General features: G+C 43.1%; 2 protein-coding genes across 3 annotated transcripts; one reads left to right on the forward strand and one right to left on the reverse strand.

The window, feature by feature from the left end:
• Positions 1–1,110: 1,110 nt before the first annotated feature.
• Positions 1,111–7,381, forward strand: LOC106607026 (uncharacterized). Its single transcript, XM_014203569.3, has 6 exons — positions 1,111–1,213; positions 2,866–3,218; positions 3,426–3,598; positions 3,951–4,094; positions 4,208–4,373; positions 4,881–7,381. Exons 2-6 carry the CDS (start codon positions 2,915–2,917, stop codon positions 5,075–5,077), a joined length of 984 nt encoding a protein of 327 aa, XP_014059044.1. The 5' UTR covers positions 1,111–1,213; positions 2,866–2,914; the 3' UTR covers positions 5,078–7,381.
• On the reverse strand, positions 6,806–17,858 carry LOC106607025 (transforming growth factor beta receptor type 3). Of its 2 annotated transcripts, XM_014203563.3 has the most exons (18): positions 17,366–17,857; positions 15,978–16,089; positions 14,914–15,083; positions 14,683–14,820; positions 14,237–14,411; positions 13,959–14,124; positions 13,648–13,792; positions 13,073–13,265; positions 12,698–12,870; positions 12,258–12,413; positions 11,359–11,445; positions 11,012–11,203; positions 10,066–10,620; positions 9,127–9,205; positions 8,940–8,999; positions 8,414–8,515; positions 7,863–7,947; positions 6,806–7,659 (listed from the first exon to the last, which is right to left on the reverse strand). In XM_014203563.3, the coding sequence occupies exons 2-17, from the start codon at positions 16,039–16,041 to the stop codon at positions 7,865–7,867; spliced, it is 2,538 nt and encodes an 845-aa protein (XP_014059038.1). In that variant the 5' UTR covers positions 16,042–16,089; positions 17,366–17,857; the 3' UTR covers positions 6,806–7,659; positions 7,863–7,864. The 2 variants fall into 2 exon arrangements, with proteins under 2 accessions (XP_014059038.1, XP_014059039.1); XM_014203564.3 differs by having other exon boundaries at positions 6,806–7,947; positions 17,366–17,858.
• Between the last annotated feature and the right edge of the window lie 3,309 nt (positions 17,859–21,167).

The raw sequence follows: 21,167 nt of genomic DNA on the forward strand, positions 1-21,167 counted from the left end.
CAAGAAGTGCAACGCTGCTGGGTTTTTGAAGCAGTTTCCCGTGTGTATGAAGAATGGTCCACATGGGAGTCAACATGGGCCAGCATCCCTGTGAAACGCTTTCGACACCTTGTAAAGTCCATGCCCAGATTAATTGAGGCTATTCTGAGGGCCTCTGACCTGTTTCAATCTAAGATGTCGTGTGCTGAGTCATACAGTGATCTCCAATGTAGTTTTCACTGTAATTCAATGGACATCAGCTATAATACAGTTTTATTTGCAATCTCACTTCTTTACTTCACTTGTTTAGTAAAATCCTTTCATCTTCTAGCAGCTCTTTTCGTCTTTGTTCAAGTGTGGGAGAGCGTTTCTATTTCTGTGGTGGAGATCACTTAAATTACCTCAGTCACAGGAAGAGAGTTGTGTGGGTTGCGTATTATACGCGTTCCACACTGCATAGACACCAGTGATGTGTGTGTCAATAACCTCCCATAGCAAGGTTACATGGTTAAATTAAGTTCCCTGTTTTTACGTGAGACTTTGGTATTGAAACACAATCAAGTGACCTTAATGTACACACTTACTACCCTCCGTATGACTGTTGCTACCGGTATCTCCAAGTTACCTGTGATTCAGTAGCATAGAACATTGACTCCCAGACCAAGATGGGACAGGTTTGGATGTGTGCTTTGTCCTTTCTGGTGTATGGTAGCAGGATGCAAACAACAAGCTGAACACCGAGCACAGGTTTCCATTACAGAAGTTGGTTAACAACTGGGAATATCAGATTTGTTTTATTCAATCAAAAACTAAAACAAAGAAAAACTGTTTATCTAGCTGATAGACTATTTCTGATTAGAAAATCTATGGATACATCTTGAAAAATAACCAATATTATGCATCATTGTCACATACTGTTATTATGTGTGTAAGAGTGAAATTAATGTTACAGCATGAGTTTAATAGATTAACATGTTTAATTTCTAGCCTTTAGGTAAATGCTTTGAATTGTACGCTGAAAGGTATAGACTTTGAATGCACTTGTAAAGGTTGGGTGGTGGGTTTTTTTGTTGAGCTTTCCCACAATCCTTTGTTCAGCAACTGCTTTAAAATCAAACCAAATCAATTGTTTTCTGTCATGTCATTAGTTAATGGGTGAGAGGGTAAAGAAAAGAGGATGTTACTGACGCTAAAGAGATAGCAACCACTCCAGATTCAACTGTGCATACAAGTGGTAAGTTAAAGAATTCAGCCTCTCTCCAGATTTCAACTTTATAATATGAGATTGGTGTTTAATGTTTTGCATGACTTTTATTGAATTTGAGGATCAATTCAGTACAGATATGACTCATTTTAATACATTTAACTGACGAGCAATAAAACATATTAGATATTTTTAAGATTGAGCTTGACTGAAAACTGACCAAAATAGGTTATTGTTTTTGCAAAAGTTTGTGTCGTTTATTAATGTACAGCTAGGTGATCAATGGTAAAAAATATATTCTGATAATGTGTAGAATTGTGAATATCATTAGGAGAATTGCAAAGGAAATATGTTGCATTTGTAATTTGATTGCATTGTATGGTAGGATTGTATGCTATTTCATGAATGATTTGGTTACATATGTCATATTTAGAAACTTTTGAAAACTTATAGAGATGTAGATCTATTTAGTAAAAAGCTCCAAATGTATTTATCACAACAGATCGTGAGATTTCAGTTTGAATTGCTTGACTTTAAAACAATGCCGGAGCAGAGTAGTCCTCAGAGAAAGACCTGCTTTTGAAATGTTTTAAAAAAAAAACAGTGTGCAGGTGGCCATGGTGCATTTCTTACCCAAACCACAGGCTTTGGCATTTTAACTGAATATTTATCAACAGGTGTGTGTGTTTCACATTGACATACGAAGATAAGGAATACTAACGCAGAGCAACATGACTGACATTACAGCTTCCTATAAGTGTGATGTGTGTAAATGTTTCACAGAGCAATTTTTAGAGATAATACATTTTTCAAAAATTTGATGAATGACTATGTTACATTACGTGGAAAATTCATGAATGAAAGTTAATGTTATCAAAAAATGTATTATCTCTAATTTTGCAATCTCTTACAGTAGAAACACATATTTATATATCAAAACTATTTTATGTCCATTACTTAATTGCAGAAAAATGTCATTACTATCCAAACACATTTCACATTCTCCAGAAATTCTGTAAGTGAGGTGAATGATTCTGTGGATAAATATACTGAGTGTACAAAACATTAGGAACAGGTTCTTTTTTCATGACATACAGTAGAGTGACCAGGTAAATCCAGGTGAAAGCTATGATCCCTTAACGATGTCACTTCAATCAGTGTAGATGAAGGGGGGAGACAGGTTAAAGAAGCCATGAGATAATTGAGACATGGATTGTTTATATGTGCCATTCAGAGAGTGAATGGACAAGACAAAACATTTAAATGCCTTTGAACAGGGTATGGTAGTAGGTGACCGGTGCACCGGTTGTGTAAAGTACAGCAACGCTACTGGGTTTTTCACACTCAACAGTTTCCTGTGTGTATCAAGAATGGTCCGCTACCTAAAGGACACAATTGTGGGAAGCATTGGAGTCAACATGGGCCAGCAAAACTGTGGAACGCTTTCCACACCTTATAGAGTCCATGCCCCGACAAATTGAGTGCAACTCAATATTAGGAAGGTGTTCTTATTGTTTGGTATACTCAGTGTGAGTCTTTAAGGCATTGGTATTTGTAGAAAAATGAAATGAAAAATCTCTAAATAATATTAGTTCATTGTTCTTTAATACAGAGGAACACTGTCAAAGAATCTGTCGTTAAGTGAATTTCGAATAACTCCTCGTCTCTTGTCTGTTCTGTAGGTATTTATCTCTCTCACACTCTCCACCTCCCCCTTGCCTCAGCTCTGTCATGCCTCGCTCATTCCTGGTCAAGAGTAAGAGACCAGGATCTCATCCCCCTTGCTTCTCTAAAGGCACCAGACACACAAACCCTGACCAGCCACAACCTCATACAAATCATCACGACACGCAGAACAGGGCGTGGCAGGAAGTAAGGTCCCCACATCGGAGCCCCTTCCAGGAGGACCAGGGCAACCTGTGCTCAGGGTCAGAGGTCAACGACACCCTGGACTACCCCTGCCCTAGCTGGGACGCCATGGCAACCAGACCACACAGCACCTCGCCAGCTGACATCTGGACCAGCTGGTCTGCAGGTACCCGACTGATCCTGACTTTATGGCTCTACACTCTATTTATTGTAAATAATAAATAAGTAGATGTAGATATTTGTATTTATTTGTATTCCATCGCGTTAAACACTTCACATTGCCTCAATTTGATTGTCATAACTATCTTTATCAAATCAAAAATACTTTTTTTTATTGCAAACTCAATCTACTAGTATGCCACTTACTCCACAGAAACCGGAGGGTATGATGGTGTGGAGCCTTCCGAGTCTGCCCTGCCCTGGTCCCTACTCTGGCCCCGGGGCCCTGACAGAGAGAGGGAGCTGGAGAAACTGGTCCATGTCTTACTGAGCCACAGGCCACATATGGACCTCAACTCCACCAGCCCATGCCCCCTCTGTGAAAAGGTAAGAAGAACCAGTAAGGGTCAGGAATTACAATATAATCAGAACAGCACATCCACCCTTATAGGGTGTATCAACCAAAAGTGTGTGGTTCCAAACCACGCAAACCCCTTCAGGCATGACTAAAATAGAATAAATGAGATACTGTTTGGTGTTTGTGACCTGAGACAAGAGTGACAGTAGAGTGGTAGAAATTGTACTCGACAGGGCTCTGTGACATGTTAGAAAATAACATAACAGCAGATTAGTTTGGTGTGAGAATAGAGGCTGTGAGGGGTAATTGTGTTGAATATGGTTGACATCTCTGGGAGTACGAGCTACATCTGCTGTTACTCTTAGCTTTCTCTTTTCTCAGGTCTCGTCCTCGGGAGCTGTACTGAAGACTCATTTACTCAGGTCACATGCATGCGTGCATGCAGTCCCATTGGCTACATCAGCCAAAGCCCCAGAGCACCCCTACGAGTTAAAACAAGCTCTGGGCATGTACGGAAGACCAAAGGTATATCTGGCAGAAGTACATTGGTGGAGGTCTCTCCACTTCCCAACACAAACTATATAAAAATACTAAATGGTAAAATCCTAACCACATCTCTGTTAATGTGTGTGTTCCAGGAGCGTAGCTATAGCTGTAAGGAGTGTGGGAAGGTATTCAAGCGCTCCTCCACCCTGTCCACCCACCTGCTCATCCACTCTGACACCAGGCCCTACCCCTGCCAGTACTGTGGCAAGAGGTTCCACCAGAAGTCAGACATGAAGAAACACACCTTCATACACACAGGTATATGTATATACTGTATCTTATACCATCTATTGCATCTTGCCTATGCCGCTCGGCCATCGCTCATCCATATATTTATATGTACATATTCTTATTCCATCCCTTTAGATTTGTGTGTATTAGGTAGTTGTTGGGGAATTGTTAGATTACTTGTTAGATATTACTGCACTGTTGGAACTAGAAGCACAAGCGTTTCGCTACACTCGCATTAATATCTAATAACTATGTGTGTGTGACCAATACAAATGTATTTGATTTGATGTGCGGGGAGGTACACTGTAAGGACACATACACAAATGAGCATAGTGTGTGTTGAACATAGGTCAGCTGGTGTGTGTACATTATAGTACAACTGACATACACATTGTGCAAAGGTCACTTACATCTGAAGTTAGGATTCTGCCCTACACACTGGCTGCTGTCACAGAGTATCTCTCTTCTTGAATTCCATGTCATGTCCTGCTGTCTGTCCCTGTCTGTCCTGCTGTCTGTCCCTGTCTGTCTCAGGTGAGAAGCCCCATGTGTGCCAGGTGTGTGGCAAGGCCTTCAGCCAGAGCTCCAACCTCATCACCCACAGCCGTAAACACAGCAGCTACTGGCCCTTCAGCTGCACACACTGCCAAAGCAGCTTCCAGCGCAGACTGGACCTACAGCGCCACCAGGAGACACAATGTTTTCTTAGCAGCATGTACACACAGAGCTGAGGCCATGGGTATAATGGAGATTTGTATTACACAAGTACTGTATGTAGCACAAGAATGAGTGCTTTGTATAGAGATTGTTGACCGGTATTTGCAGTTCTGTTTTTATATGGTACTTTGATCAGTGACTGAGGCTAAGCACATTACTTGTGTTCAAGTTATTTGGGCATTTGTTTTTGTGGATTTGCTTTCGCTCACAGCTTTTCAGGTTGACCATTTCAATAGTGCCTTGAGGGGACCTGATCACTTTGTTAACATCTCTAGCAATGTCATATATAGTGTACGAGCTGGATTCCATCCATATCGCAGAAGATCAGCGTTGTAACCGGTTGAAATGTAAAGGTTATTTTCGATTGAGCCAACATATGCAACGTTTACCATGAATGTTGTCTGCGCCAACGCGGAAACGTTGCCGTTAAATGTCAGTCACACTTTAACGCTACGGATTGAATCCAGCCCTTAAGGCCCTGGTCTCTACTGTGCTGTATGTCTAAGAGACACCTTATTTAAAAAAAGGTGCTTTGTAGAGTGACAAAGCAAACCCCTATTTCCCACTGTAATTGGCCATTTTCCTCAGAGAGCTGTTGCAATTGTAGCTCCCATTGTTGTGTATGAATGAAGCTGCCATTTTCACTTCACTGTGGCAGCCCACCCAAGGAGATAATAATATACATTCAGGCCATGGGGAACATGTGAAACATAATGTCTTTGACTGCAGTACGAGTAGAGAGAGACAATGATTATGTTGAAATGATGCTCCACAACTATGGCGAGACAGCGTGACTGTATATTTTCAGTGTCACTGCCCGGTCAGCATGAGTATATATTAAAAGAGATTTAGATGTAAAAAATGAAATACTCTGTTTAAGTTTAGAATTTCTGGGGCGTCATTCATTGTTCTCACCCGCACTTTATTTGAAGATAAAACACAAAAACTGTTACAGATATTTAATTTAAATAGCAACAGCACAGACAATATCAAACAAAGAGTCACGATTACAACATAGATATATACAATAAGGATCTGGATCATGGCAATTCCCCTCACACATATTCTACTCATGACATATATTTGACTTCATGTGTTCCTCCTCTTTAAACTGTAGTGCTTGTTTCTGTTGTAACATTAGACTAGGCTAGGTTCAGATTGATGCTCGTCCTATAGCCAGTAGTCACACCATTCCATTCTATGAGCCCTGGTTATGACATTGTAGATACAGTATAATGGATCAAATGCACTGACTAGTATTTCATCCAACACTTTGAGGAGTTGCTGAGGCCATGTACCTGTAGACATTCATGTAGTCTCAGTCTTTCAGACCTTTACACATCTCATTGCTTCAAGCATGTGTACACCAAGTATACAAAACATTATAGACACCTTCCTAATATTGAGTTGCACACCCCCCGGGGTACTACCATACCCTGTTCAAAGGCACTTAAATATTTAGTCTTGCCCATTCACTCTCTGAATTTCACACATACACAATCCATGTCTCAATTGTCTCAAGGCTTAAAAATCCTTCTTTAATCTGTCTCCTCCCCTTCATCTACACTGATTGAAGTGGATTTAACAAGTGACATCAATAAGGGATCTTAGCTTTCACCTGGATTCACTTGGTCAGTCTATGTCATGGAAAGAGCAGGTGTTCTCAATGTTTTGTATCCTCAGTGTATTTGTATTTACACACACACACACACACACACACACACACACACACACACACACACACACACACACACACACACACACACACACACACACACACACACACACACACACACACACACACACACACACACACACACACACACACACACACACCTGGGTTCAAAGACTATTTAGGGTATTTCAATTACTTTCAAAGACATTTCAATGTAAGTATCTATGTCACGTCCTGACCAGTAAAGGGGTTATTTGTTATTGTAGTTTGGTCAGGACGTGGCAGGGGGTGTTTTTTTTAGAGTGTTTTGGGGTTTGTTGGGCTATGTTCTTATGTAAGAGGGGTGTTTGTTTTATGTGTTTCAGGGTTTGTGGTTAATGTTCTATGTTAGTATATTTCTATGTTCTATCTAGTCTTTCTATTTCTATGTTTAGTTTATAGGGTTGACCTTCAATTGGAAGCAGCTGCTCCTCGTTGCTTCTAATTGAAGGTCCTATTTAAGAGGGGTTTTCCTATTGGATTTGTGGGTAGTTGTTCCTTGTTTAGTGTTTGTGCACCTGACAGGACTGTTTCGTTTTTTTTTGGGGTATACGTATTTATTTGTTTCTCCTTCTTCAAAATAAAAAGAAGATGAGTATACATATTCCCGCTGCGTTTTGGTCTGATCCTTACGACAATCTGGATATTTTTCAGTACTTAAATATTGGAATGAATTTGGAAATGCTCAACTACACAGACAAGTGTATTTACAAATATAAAAATACTGCATTATTTGAAAATACAAGGAAAATAAGTATTTAAATAACAAATACTTAAATATGCATGTATTTCAACCCAGGTCTGACACACTCACAGACACACACCAGGTGTTTCATCTTCTGTCCCACTTTACCCTCGGTCTCAGATTTACCAGAGGAAACACTGAAAATGAGATAGAGAATGATAATATTGTATTTCTTACACATGATACGAGATATCACTATTGCAATCTGCAGGTGCTTGACTAATTCACAAAGGGCGCTAGTGCCACCATGATAAGTCTATAGAATACTAGTCTAAATTTGACATTCTCTTTACTTTGTGGTCCCCCAGCTGCTGTGTGTGTTGCTCACGTTCCATCTCACCTCTACACAGAGCTGTTGGAAGAGTCTAATAAGGCAGGGTTAGTATTCTCCATCAGGCCCCCTCTTCTGGTTGGTGGAGGAGCCCCTGCAACCAATCATATGTCAAGTGTGTCACTAACATTTATACATGGTGAATAAACCCAGCATTTCTCTCAAAAATAGTAAGAAAGTTGTAATAGTATCTTCTCTTACACTAGGTCAAATCAAATGTTGTTCGTCAAATGCTTTGAAAAAACAACAGGTGTAGACTAACAGTCTACACTAACAGTGTAGACTAACAGCCCTTCCCAACAAAGCAGAGAGAAAGGAAAATAGAGAAATAATAGAATGAGTAACGATAACTTGGCTATATATAAGGGGAACCGAGTCGATGTGCAGGGGTACGAGGTAATTGAGGTAGATATGTACACATAACTAGAAATAAAGTGACAGATAATAAACAGTAGCAGCAGGTATAGAATGTTCTCTGTTTATTTGTGAATATGGTGGTATAGCTCAGTATTTTGGCCTTTGGTCCAGGATAGACTTTAGGAACTGTCCTGTGTGGTTACCTGTGTGAGAGTAGATGCACCACAGCGCCCCCATCAGGCTGATGCCCAGAAGGAAAGCAACAAACACAATCCCCAACACTGAGCCTGTGTCTACCCCTGAGACTGGGTGACAAAAACATGGGAGGGAAAAGTAGTAGTTAAGCCAAATCCAAGTTACTACCACTGTTGTGATAATAAACACATGTAGGAACATCCGGGAGTTGATATTATGGTTAGGGTTGAACCGGGGTGTGGACATGAAGCTAGGGTTAGGAATGAGGCTAGGGTTAGGGTTGAACTGCTAGGGTTAGGGTTGAGGCTACATTTAGGGTTGAACCACTAGGGTTAGCGTTGAGGCTACGTTTAGGGTTGAACTGGGGTGTGAATATGAAGCTAGGTTTAGGGTTGAGGCTAGGGTTAGGGTTGAACCACTAGGGTTAGGGTTGAACCACTAGGGTTAGCGTTGAGGCTACGTTTAGGGTTGAACCGGGGTGTGAACATGAAGCTAGGGTTAGGGTTGAGGCTAGGGTTAAAGTTAGTTACTTACTGCTGTGGGCTGGGATAGGCTTGGGCAGCTGAGACACACTGGGCATTTGACCTCTCTGACCTAGAGAGAGAAAGAGAAAGTTGGATAAGAAGAGAGAAACACCCTTTTACACAGAGTGAAAGTAAATTACTTCAGGCCCATGTAATGAGGAGGTGGACCACACCACCAATAACCATCTACTACTCACCAGCAGGTGGCGCCAGCTGTCTGGCCACACCAACAGGCTGATAGACCAGCATGGGTCTGGAGAAGTTTCTGTACTCACACTGCCAGAGAGAAGAGAGAGGAGAATAAGCAGTGGCGGATTTAGGTATAGGCAACATGGGCAGCCACCCAGGGCGACATCTTGCCGTGAGCGGCACGGGGCGCCTGCACAAAACAAATCGGAACGGTGACATTTGCTCGTCACGTCAATAATATCATGTCACCGTGTGGGACTGTGGATCAATTAACCTTGTCGGAGTGAGCGCCCTGATTCTAGTTTGTGAGCTAGGCAGGCTACTGTCTGGGAAGGTCTCCCACTCAGTACGAGATGGGGAGGGGGGCAGGGGTAGGTTGACCTCAGGTCTCCCAACTGGAAGCCTGAGGTAGGGGGAGCGGGAGAATCTATCAAATAGTGCACCTCTAAAACTTTGTACAGTACTAATGCAATTAGTAAAATCAGTCACACTACGAAATGCTACTAAATAAACCACAATTCATTCATAATACTGTGAATATATAGTTTCACAGACATATTGTTGCATTATTTTCTGGTTTGAAATGGTTAAGAATAATATAAAAGCAGTCTGCACACCACCAAGGTGAATTGGTTTAGTCTTGACTCTTGGTTGACAGTGTTGGGTGATGGGTAATGTATTGATGCTCGAGTGCCAAATCAACACAAATTTGGTTCTATTTGTCTTCGTTACTTCTTTTTGATATTTCTGAGTCATATTTTTGTATATATTTTTATATTTATATTGTTTTAAATGTTATGATTATTTATTTGTGTTATTCCAAATGTCTGAATAAAAATGCCAGTTAGTGCAGAATGGTGCTTTTTTGTTGTTGCAGGGGGTGTGGAAGTCATTACTATTAGTCATTAATACTTCTAGCCATTATGAATATACAACATGTACTGTACCTGTTGGCTGGGTAGTTTAGATACGAGGGCAGGGATATGGAGGCCCCAGGGTTTCGGACAGCCACTCTGTATTATGGCCGTTGGAGGCCCCTGGGTCACTGACTCAGGGCCACACAGACGGATGCGACAGTGCAGGAACTGGACAGAGTTGTTGTAGATGGGCCGAAGGACAAAACTGAACCTCAGTCTGTGTATCTGGTCCTCCTCTCCTCCCATTCCTCCATCGCTCTCCTTTCTTTTGGCTCGTCCTCCTCGTCCCCTCTTCCCACCGTGTTCCCTTTTTCTCAATCCTGCTTTGTTCCTCAAAGCCCTTCCTGGATGCCTGAACGACAGGCCTCTTGGTACCTCCTCTTCCTCTTCATAATATTCCTCATCATCCTCCTCTTCCTCCTCATCCTCTTGCCCATGTGTCATGTTGCTGAGTGTCAGTGAGGAGTCAGCAGAGCAGCCGTCTCTAATGACTGACCAGCCAGGGGACACACGGGGGTCTGATAGGGGAGACACCATGCAGGACCGCACCTCCACACCCCCACCGAGGGCCCCCTTGGCGGAAAGCTTGGCAAAAACAGTCAGAGAAAATATGGGTAACACATTAGTTGATATTTTGTAAGTAGAGTGTAATAAGTATTGTAATTACACTAGTACTGTAATTTGTAGTACTCTGTTACAACCTGCTGTGCTCTAGTGTTGTAATAGCAGGGCTACAGAGTTCTTATAGAAAGGACTTATTGTGACATATCTAAATGTGATTATAATAGCCTTCTGGAAGTCTGCTCTGGGCTTGAGGCAGCTGATACTGTAGAAGACTAGCAGAGGGAGAAACACAAGTAGCATTTGCAGCAGGAGCTATATCAGCAGCTAGACAGACAGGCAGACAGACAGGCAGACAAGCAGACAGGCAGATAGACACACAATTAAACACACACACATAGCTAGGCAAACTGACCTCCACATAGACACGGTTGTCAGCGGTGATGGCACAAGGACCGGTCTGCCTCTGCTCATAGCCCTCTGTAACAAACAGCTGCAGTGAGACCAGTGGGCCGGCCCTGGCCCTTGGGAGAGGCCCCGGCCCCTGCAGAGTGGGCTGCTCCACAGGAAGGCTTGGGACACTGGGGACTGCAGCCAAACAGCTGAACTTAGAGGACAATGGAAAAGAGGGAGATGTATGGAATGATAAGGACAAGCATAGATATACATGTCTCTGTCTCACACACACACACAACAAACACACACTAATATGGAGTGAAATTGGACCACACACACACAAACACACAACCTGTATCATCTCACATGTATGACCAGTGGAGTCCACTCTGTGGGCTCCTCGTCTGTCTCATTGCCCACGGCAACCAGAGGCTTGTTTCTCCATAGCAAAACCTGAGAGGATGGATAGACACAAACATGACAAGTCATGTACTGTAAGAGTTGAAACACTAGAGCAGATAGGTCAGTGAGAGGTCAGTAGATATATTAGTAGATCCTAGTTCATTCACATGCTACATGTCTGTCTCACTGCCTCCCTCCTCTCCTGCTCCCTTTCCTCCCAGACCTCCACCACTCCCACTACCCAGCCCCCTGCTCCCATACTCTCGTCTCCAGGCCTAGCTACACTCAGGCTGATCAGCAGTGTTCCGGACACTCTGACCTAGGTCACCCAAGTGGCGCCTGGGGGAGATAAGACAGACTACTTACACAACCTCAGGGGCCCTTCAGATCACACTAACCAACAACAACACAATTACAGCACTGCTCTTCTACTCTCTTCTCTCGTCCTCTGCCTTTCTACTGTACCTCTCTCGCCATCTATCTCAATCTCACACACAGATACAGACACAGAGACACAGAGACACAGAGACACAGAGACACAGAGACACAGACACAGTGAGGGGCTCCATAGTGACCTCCGTGTCCCTCTCCCCCTCCCCACCTAAGGGAAGCCCATCCCTGCTCTATCTTCCCATCAGATCTGCCTCTCTGATGAGGCTGCCGGACGTCCCAATTACACAGCTCTTTCTGCTGACTGTGTTTAGCACAGAATCACTTGTAAATGGCTGCACCCAGACCCATGGTTCCATTACCATTTTGGACTCCATTTTGGTGAGACAAAAACATTACAGAAACATTTCACAAAACATGTTAAAATGTTCTCTGCAGATATTTTACCCCTTAAAACCACCTCTCTGTCTTACCGCGTTTTTGTACTGTACCCCTCTGGGCTCTCCCTGCAGCAGCCCTTCAGTCCCACAGGAAATGACCGGGAATGCCAACAAGAAATGGCTGCTGTTGGACTGGGCCAGGCACTGAGGATCCCGCAGTGTCACCTCTGACACTGGGAGAGACAGGGTCTGTGTGAAAGAGAGCATCACAAAAGCTACACTAAGTACCATCATAAGAACCTACAATACACTGTAGGTCTACATGCAGTATATTGGTATTAGTATGCCATAACCTCGCTAACAGGCTAACATGCTAAACTACCAGTTCAACCATAACCTCGCTAACACGCTAACACGTTAAACTACCAGTTCAACCATAACCTCGCTAACTACGCTAAACTACCAGTACAACCGTAACCTCGCTAACACGCTAACACGCTAAACTACCAGTACAACCACATAGTGAAAGTGACCTGCAGAATGTGTCTGTCCACGGCCACGTTGAGTCGTCCGTCCTGACACTGCACACTGACGGCCTCCCAGCCCCCACTGGTCCTTCCACCTCCCTCACTCAGCCACTGTCTCAACCTGCGCTCCTGGACCCAAGGGGGCCTGTCATCCAGCATACGCACAGGGGGGCCACCTTCTGTGTGGAGGGAGAGAAAGAGAGAGAGGTGTGCTAACACACAGAACAGCACCTTTTTAGGGATAACATGACCTTCAATATAGGAAGACAACATAATTAATCAGGAGAAACACCAACACAAACACACTGTTAGGAAACACAAAATAAACCATCCAGTTCACTCACACAATGAGGGACACAAGAGACACACACAGGTCCTGACCTGTCCCGCCCCCAGCCAGTCTGATCACAAAGTGATTGGCCAGGTCAGCCTCTGTGTATGAGGCCACTTTGGGAAAGCCACTCTGATTGGCCCAGCTCAAAAGGTCATGGGTGGTAGAGAGGTCAGAGGTGAGCATGCTAGTCAGTGTCAGGTCAGGTTCCGGAGGGTAGAGTGGGGACACGCTGTTGGAGGACTGAGAGGAAAGAACAAGGGAGATAGAGAAATGGTAAAAAAAAATGCATAAATGGGATGTTTGTGTTACAAGATAACCTGACAAACGCTGTCAAAGCCAAGTTGAATGTGTTTATTTAACAACAAGATAACCTGAGAGATATGTCCATTGATATTTTGAACTCACGTTGAGGTTTTGAAATCACATTTAGCTTGGCTTTCACTCAATGATTGTATTGCTCCTTTCATTTATTTAGCTATTTTGTCCATTTCATCATTATTTTTTACTTAGAACCATTTTATGACTTTTATACCAAACTCCAGAACAGGTGAAGGACCCATTCTAGCCCACATGATAAGAGAAATACCATAATGTGTCAAGTTTTACTGGATAGTGTCCTCACATAGACAGAGATGTGTCCCCGGAGCCCTGGGACTGTGAGAGCCCAGTTGACTGGAACGGCACTAGTGAGGATCAGCACCAACTTGTGCCACCCAGCATTGGCCACTGGGGGCACCAGAGAAATAGTCACCTCCACCTGCAGAGAGCTGGGATAGAGGAAGAGACAGGTCACTGAATAGCATAGAGGGAGAAAATGCTTATAAAATGATTAAGGGATAACTCAATAGCTCAACATTATATTACTTGAACAGCTTCAGAGATTGATATTCTCCACATGATTTTCTTCACATGCTGGAGACGTCCTAAACTTACCCACAAAGCCCTGACCCTGCTGAATGGAGCTTGATGACATGCACTTCTGGGTCGCCTCCGCCAACTGGAGCACAGCCCTGTACTTCCTGTGGCTGCAGGTCAGAGGTCAGGTAGTTATGTGACAGGAACAGAGACTGCAGCTGGCACACGCGGGGCATGGTGGTATCTGGAAGGCAGAGGGGAGACTTGGTTGGAGAGGGAGAGAGAAGGTCAGAAAGACCAGAGTCGTGTATTAGTTGTAGTGTGTGTGTGTGTGTGTGTGTGTGGGGCTGGCTCACCCTCACCCACGCGGACATAGACACGGTTGGCACGGGCTGTGTGTGTGAGGGAGGACAGGGAGCCATGGCGATGCATTGCCCAGCGCAGCAAAGCCCGCGGACGGAAAGGCAGAGAGGGCACAGGCTGCACCTGCACTGCCAGACTGTAGGGCTGCACTGTAGAGTTAGGAGAGACCTGGGGCAAAGGGGGGGCACTGTGGTTACAGAGAGACACATGACAACACATAGTAATAGAAACATTCATTTGTGGGGGCCTATGTTTCTAAAACAACACACTTGCACAGACATACACACAAACACACTGGAGGGGTCAGTACTTTTATCCGTTCCTCATGGGAGGAAGCAAATACTCTCATCAAAACTGTGTTTTTTTGGGGGTGAATGACAGATGAATGGCTAAAAGAGGTACACACACACACCACACGAGCACGCACGCACAGACTGACCTGCACCAGCACAGGCAGATCCGGGGGTAGTCTCTCAGCCTCCAGCCACCAGCGCACTGGTTTCTTGGAGCTCAGTACCAGGATGAGGGTTTGACGGGGGGGATGAGTCAGAGACAGGGGTCTCAGGAGCACAGTCACCTAGAAGGGAAGAGAGGGGGTCAGGGCAGGGAGGAACAGCGTATTGGGAGTGGGTGTGGGTGTGTCCTACTGTGAGGAACAGAGAGGGAGCACCTGTTTGTCAGGGCTGCGTGTCCCTCTCCCCACAGCGATCACATGGGTCTCTTTCTCCCCGCTCTCTCTGGCTGCACAGCCCGGGCCGGCCTCAAAGCGCTCCAACAGCCCCTGCACAGGGTGATGCTCCCCCGCTGGAGACAGAGAGCACTGCAGTTCCCCACAGTCAACTGCACAGTTGCAAAGACAACTAGATGTCACTCAAAATGGAGCTACGACTGTATACTCTGTTTACAGGGAACATTGAGGACAAACTCATATAGATTGGGTCTCTGGTGGGAGAGATAAAATGAAAAATAAAACACTTGATGTCCCTGAAAAATACAACACAGAGAGACCATCTGAACTTGGTATGAGGTTTGGTAACAGGCAGGATGGACGGGGTCAGCAGCAGACTCTCTGCTCTCACTGACAAACAGGAGCAACAAGTCTCTGTCAATCCACCACATAAACACACTAGTGCTCCAATCGACTGCTCTGGTCTCAGACAAGCCCTCTCACTCAGCCTCTCTGTCTACATCTCAGTCTGTCTCTGGTTCTTGCTCTCTTCTTCCAGTCAGTGGCTGTTGGCCCACTATTACTAAAAGACAGCTTGTTGTTCTCGGACTGAACAGAGCTAACTGGGGAGTGCCCCCTGACTGAACTTTCAATTATTTTTATTTTTTTACGTCTCTGAATATTCCACTTTCACTTTGCTAAACCAAAATCTGACCTTTGACACATAGCTCTTTGAAAGCAGAGTCACTCTGGGTGGTACTTTTGAGAGAAAGTAGTGAAGTTGTACTATTCAGTATTGAAACATCCCGTAGAATTAACAGTACCTCTATAACTGTCTCTTACCTCTTCCAAGAATATCTTAAAGAATCCCACAGCCCCCCCCATCTTTTTAAAAATTATAAATAAAAATGGCCTTTCATGAACTCGCACTTGACCCCCCCCACCCCCCAATAGCACTGACTTTGCTGGCAGCTACTTTATTGAGGAAAATGTACTTACTATGACCGCGATATGTGGATAAGAGCGTCTGCTAAATGACTAAAATGTCAATGTCTTGTTTCCCTTACGTGCTGTTCTCTCCCCCAGTAGAAAGAGGAAGAAGAGAATCCACCCTGTCGCTGACACCATCATGACTATTCTCCAGGAGTGAATTCAATGGGAGAGTCCCTCTTGCGTCATCTTGAGGGGGGAAAGAGAGTGATTAATACAGTGGTCTAGACGGAGTCTTTAACAAGAGACCAAGTTCTCCATGTGCATAATGTTATATTGGACAGGCTGAGAGAACGGATGGATAATATGTATCCAAATAGAGGAGGAACAAACACTAGAGCAAGGACAGAGTTTACCCAGGGAACAAACAACATAACAACGTCATCTCTCCCACTGGATTCTCATTATCACTGCATTATCAGAACTTCCTCATTCTTCTCCCATTCTGGACAGTGTCACACTCTTGGTGAAATTTTTGTTCTCTGTGCTCTGCCAATTGCAACTCTCAAACATTTGTCAATAATATGCTTTAAAGGCTAAATCTGTGATTTCAAAATGCCTGACTGATAAGATGAGGGAGGGGGCTGAGGAAAAGTAAGCACTTTCAAATTGATAGGAGCTTTGTGTACCATGCAATCAGCTCTGACATTCAATGAGATTGACATGATAGTATTAAACATATTTTGACTCCATTGTTACACACATCCTATAATCCTGTGAGACAGAATTGGAGGTCGTTGACCGGTTGACCAGTTTATTGTCCTTGGGTGGGCTCCCGAGTGGCACACCGGTCTAAGGCACTGCATCTCAGTGCTAGAGGCGTCACTACAGACCCTGGTTCGATTCCAGGCTGTATTACAACCGGCTGTGATTGGGAGTCCCATAGGGCGGCGCACAATTGGCCCAGCGTCTTCTGGGTTAGGGTTTGGCCAAGGTAGGCAGTCATTGTAAATAATAATTTGTTCTTAACTGACTTGCCTAGTTAAATAAATATAAAAAGGACGGACGTCAGAGGACGTCCAGACAACACACACCGACTCATTGAAATAATGACTGCGCAAAACGCTAATCTCTTCTATTCAAACTTGCCCAGAAAGAACTCACCACGAACTGCAAAATAACGGCTAATGGGACCGGAAACAAAAATTTAACAGTTTATTGGCCTTGATGGGTACTGTGAGGATGCAGAGGAATAAACTATATTTTTTTCTCTAACAGTGTCATTCAAAACAGTTTTTATATTATTTGTCTCGTGTTGCTGAATCCCTTGGCTAATTCATGACAAATATTTAGAACTTCACTCGAAGAAAAAATGCATTAGCCCAGCCAGAATTCACTAGAAATAATACAAAAATAAATAGTCAATAAACCTACAATGATTCAATTTAAACGGACCACAACTGACAGCACTTCGAAGATCTCTCCTGACTTCTGAATACAGGCGATAATAAAAGTCGTAACTCACCGGTGACAGGTCCCCGTGGAGCGGGACGTTAAAAGCAGTCTGGAGATCAACTATTGATTCTCAGGTTAAAACCATTCAATCATTGGTTAAGACCAGTGACCACAGGACTGTATTGTCGTATATCACAGCGGGCTACACACCCTCCGTCCCCTCTTTCAATACTAGAGAAAATAACAGAAAATTGCCTTTCCCAAATCTATGGGCTGCTTCAGGCGTCCAGAGACGCACTGGATGGCATTTCAGATGGGGTATTGCCTTGACATCATCATTTCCAATAAGCCAAAGAAATCAAAAGTTAAGAGAGCTTTTTTTTTTTTTTTGAGGTGGGATACGGAATTTAAAGAGATTCCCGCGAAATAGTATAAAAGCGAGGGGAGGGGCAGGGAATGGCGCGGTAGACGGGAGGGAGGAAAGATAATAGGTTCTAAAAACGCACAGAAACGTAGAAGGCAACAGGAAGAAGAGAGTTAGAGAGGACGAAGCGTAGAGGGGAAGAGGAGGGATGGTGGGAGGGTAAATAAATAGGAACGGAAGGCTGGACTTGAGAAGTTGGAGAGGCAGGGGTAAAGTGAGTGGAATGCAGAGGGAGGAGGGAAAGGAAAGAGAGATTAATGAGATATGGTGAAAAATAATTAGACCATAAAGTACACTGTCATTATTTTTATTTAATGTACTATTGTAAGGCTTCCAGCTGCAACATGATTGTGAGTTTGCTCAACAAAATAACATTCCAGTTGATTCAACATACAATTGTTTGCATATTTCCCAGTGTAAAATGAAACTCTTTATGACAATACATTACATACATCATACAGGGGCGGAAATCCCGGGGGGGACACGACCCCCCCATCCTGGGAAAAATATGATTTGTCCCCCCCAATATATCACTGAAACATAACTATGTAATTTAAATAATATTAATAATACGCAATGAAAGCAATTGTGCTGATTATAGACACTTAATAGCGCGTTTTTAAGTTTCAAAAGATTGCAACCCCCCCACCCTTTGCCTCACAATGGTTTGATCCACTGCCAGTTCCTTAGTTTGCTAGGTAACAGAGAGGTCGTATCTACTGTCTGAAAGGCACTCAATGCACGTAACTGAAGTGAGGTTAATCCAGTCAATCGCGCACACACACTAGCTGAATATGCAGAGCTAGCGCGCAAATATGAACTATTAAGCAAGCTAGTACCTATTCCATTTATGTGGCGTCGTCAAAGATGGAATCAGCATGCAGATGATGTAAGTTAGTGCTTCAAAGTCCCTGTGATAAGGTTAGCGATAAACTGAAATCCAAACTGAACAGAACTACACTCTCTTCTACCATTGTCTTAAATATATTTAATGGTCTCGTTGCAAAAGCTAAATTGTCGCAAGTGAACTTTTATTTATTTATTTTATTTCACCTTTATTTAACCTGTTGGGGGTAGGGGGCAGTATTGACACGGCCAGATAAAAAACGTACCCAATTTAATCTGGTTACTACTCCTGCCCAGTAACTAGAATATGCATATAATTATTGGCTTTGGATAGAAAACACCCTAAAGTTTCTAAAACTGTTTGAATGGTGTCTGTGAGTATAACAGAACTCATATGGCAGGCAAAAACCTGAGAAGATTCCTTACAGGAAGTGGCCAGTCTGACAAGTTGTTGTTCATCTTGGCTCTTTTTATTGAAGACTGAGGATCTTTGCTGTAACGTGACACTTCCTACGGCTCCCATAGGCTCTCAGAGCCCGGGAAAAAGCTGAATGATATCGAGGCAGCCTCTGGCTGAAACACATTATCGCTTTTGGCAAGTGGCCGATCAGAGGACAATGGGCTTAGACGCGTGCCCGAGTCGACCTCATGCTTTATTTTCTTTCGTCTGTTTACCTAAATGCAGATTCCCGGTCGGAATATTATCGCTTTTTTACGAGAAAAATGGCATAAAAATGGATTTTAAACAGCGGTTGACATGCTTCGAAGTACGGTAATGGAATATTTAGAATTTTTTTGTCACGAAATGCGCCATGCTCGTCACCCTTCTTTACCCTTTCGGATAGTGTCTTGAACGCACGAACAAAACACCGCTATTTGGATATAACTATGGATTATTTGGGACCAAACCAACATTTGTTATTGAAGTAAAAGTCCTGGGAGTGCATTCTGACGAAGACAGCAAAGGTAATAACATTTTTCTTATAGTAAATCTGACTTTGGTGAATGCTAAACTTGCTGGGTGTCTAAATAGCTAGCCCTGTGATGCCGGGCTATCTACTTAGAATATTGCAAAATGTGCTTTCACCGAAAAGCTATTTTAAAATCGGACATATCGAGTGCATAGAGGAGTTCTGTATCTATAATTCTTAAAATAATTGTTATGCTTTTTGTGAACGTTTATCGTGAGTAATTTAGTAATTTCACCGGAAGTTTGCGGGGGGTATGCTAGTTCTGAACGTCACATGCTAATGTAAAAAGCTGTTTTTTGATATAAATATGAACTTGATTGAACAAAACATGCATGTATTGTATAACATAATGTCCTAGGTGTGTCATCTGATGAAGATCATCAAAGGTTAGTGCTGCATTTAGCTGTCTTCTGGGTTTTTGTGACATTATATGCTAGCTTGAAAAATGGGTGTCTGATTATTTCTGGCTGGGTACTCTGCTGACATAATCTAATGTTTTGCTTTCGTTGTAAAGCCTTTTTGAAATCGGACAGTGTGGTTAGATTAACGAGAGTCTTGTCTTTAAAATGGTGTAAAATAGTCATATGTTTGAGAAATTGAAGTAATAGCATTTCTAAGGTATTTGAATAACGCGCCACAGGATTCCACTGGCTGTTACGTAGGTGGGACGATTTCGTCCCACCGGCCCTAGAGAAGTTAACCCGGGTAGCAAAGATTATAGCAAACACCACTGAAACTGAATTGGTGCTCGCTAGCTTTGCAAATTCAGCTATTGTTGGAAGCCAGCCAATATGAAACAAACTATTAAAATTACAAAAGGTTGCAGCATATGTTGTGTAAATGGTGAACTCATACAGCTGTCAACTCTTGTCATTTTAATCCGTTTCACATTTGCTAGCTACCTTTTAGATCGAAGCCCAAATAGAATGATTGAAGATGATAGAAGCCCATCTCCTACTGTAAATAACCTACACACTGTGTGTGTAGCCAGCCAGCCAGCCAGGTAGAAAAATGGCAGAAAAATAAAAGACGGACATCAGAGTATTTTTCAATACACCAAAACGCATAGTAAGAACCCTAGTAGCCTAATATCTCAAAGACTAGTTGATAAAATGTTCATAAGAAAGAAATGAAATTCTAATGGAAATGTTTCACAATGATGTCATTAGGCAGAGCAGGCAACAGATGGCACACAGACAGCAGAGTTGGGGACAGATATGCAGGGACAGACTGGCAGAGACAGGGAGTCTCAGGTAAGTTTGTTTGGCAACATTATGAAAGGTTCTCCATTTTTTTTACTTGTAAAACAGGAACATAATTGGAAAATGCCATGGATACCCCCACTCTCAACTTAAACTGGTGACTGAACTAAGATTTGTTAAAGGCAATGGTATTGCTGTTGTGATTAGTTGTGTAGTTTTGGGTACCGGTAGTTAGGAGTACGGCAAACACCTTATTTCTTTGGTTCCTCAATATACATTTACCATATTACAATGTAGGCTATGTGTTACAGCACTACTTTTGGTGTCCCCCTCAGGAATTGCTCTTGAGAAAATTTCATGTAATTGTCCCCTCCAAAGTTGATATCAGATTTTCGCCCCTGACATCATAAGGCTTTTCTTTGAGGGCCT

This window comes from Salmo salar, chromosome 06 (assembly GCF_965601325.2).
Source record: "Salmo salar chromosome 06, fSalSal1, whole genome shotgun sequence".
NCBI classification, from domain to species: domain Eukaryota; kingdom Metazoa; phylum Chordata; class Actinopteri; order Salmoniformes; family Salmonidae; genus Salmo; species Salmo salar.

Excerpts from the sequence above, each read along its gene's own strand:
- LOC106607026 (XM_014203569.3), top strand. The coding sequence starts at position 2,915 with ATGCCTCGCTCATTCCTGGTCAAGAGTAAGAGACCAGGATCTCATCCC. Across the intron at positions 3,599-3,950 it reads CATGCCCCCTCTGTGAAAAG|GTCTCGTCCTCGGGAGCTGT; the intron begins GTAAGAAGAACC and ends CTCTTTTCTCAG. Across the intron at positions 4,095-4,207 it reads GCATGTACGGAAGACCAAAG|GAGCGTAGCTATAGCTGTAA; the intron begins GTATATCTGGCA and ends TGTGTGTTCCAG.
- LOC106607025 (XM_014203564.3), bottom strand. The coding sequence starts at position 16,041 with ATGATGGTGTCAGCGACAGGGTGGATTCTCTTCTTCCTCTTTCTACTG. Across the intron at positions 13,793-13,958 it reads GCAGGGTCAGGGCTTTGTGG|CTCTCTGCAGGTGGAGGTGA; the intron begins GTAAGTTTAGGA and ends CCTCTATCCCAG. Across the intron at positions 13,266-13,647 it reads GGGGACACATCTCTGTCTAT|TCCTCCAACAGCGTGTCCCC; the intron begins GTGAGGACACTA and ends CTTTCCTCTCAG.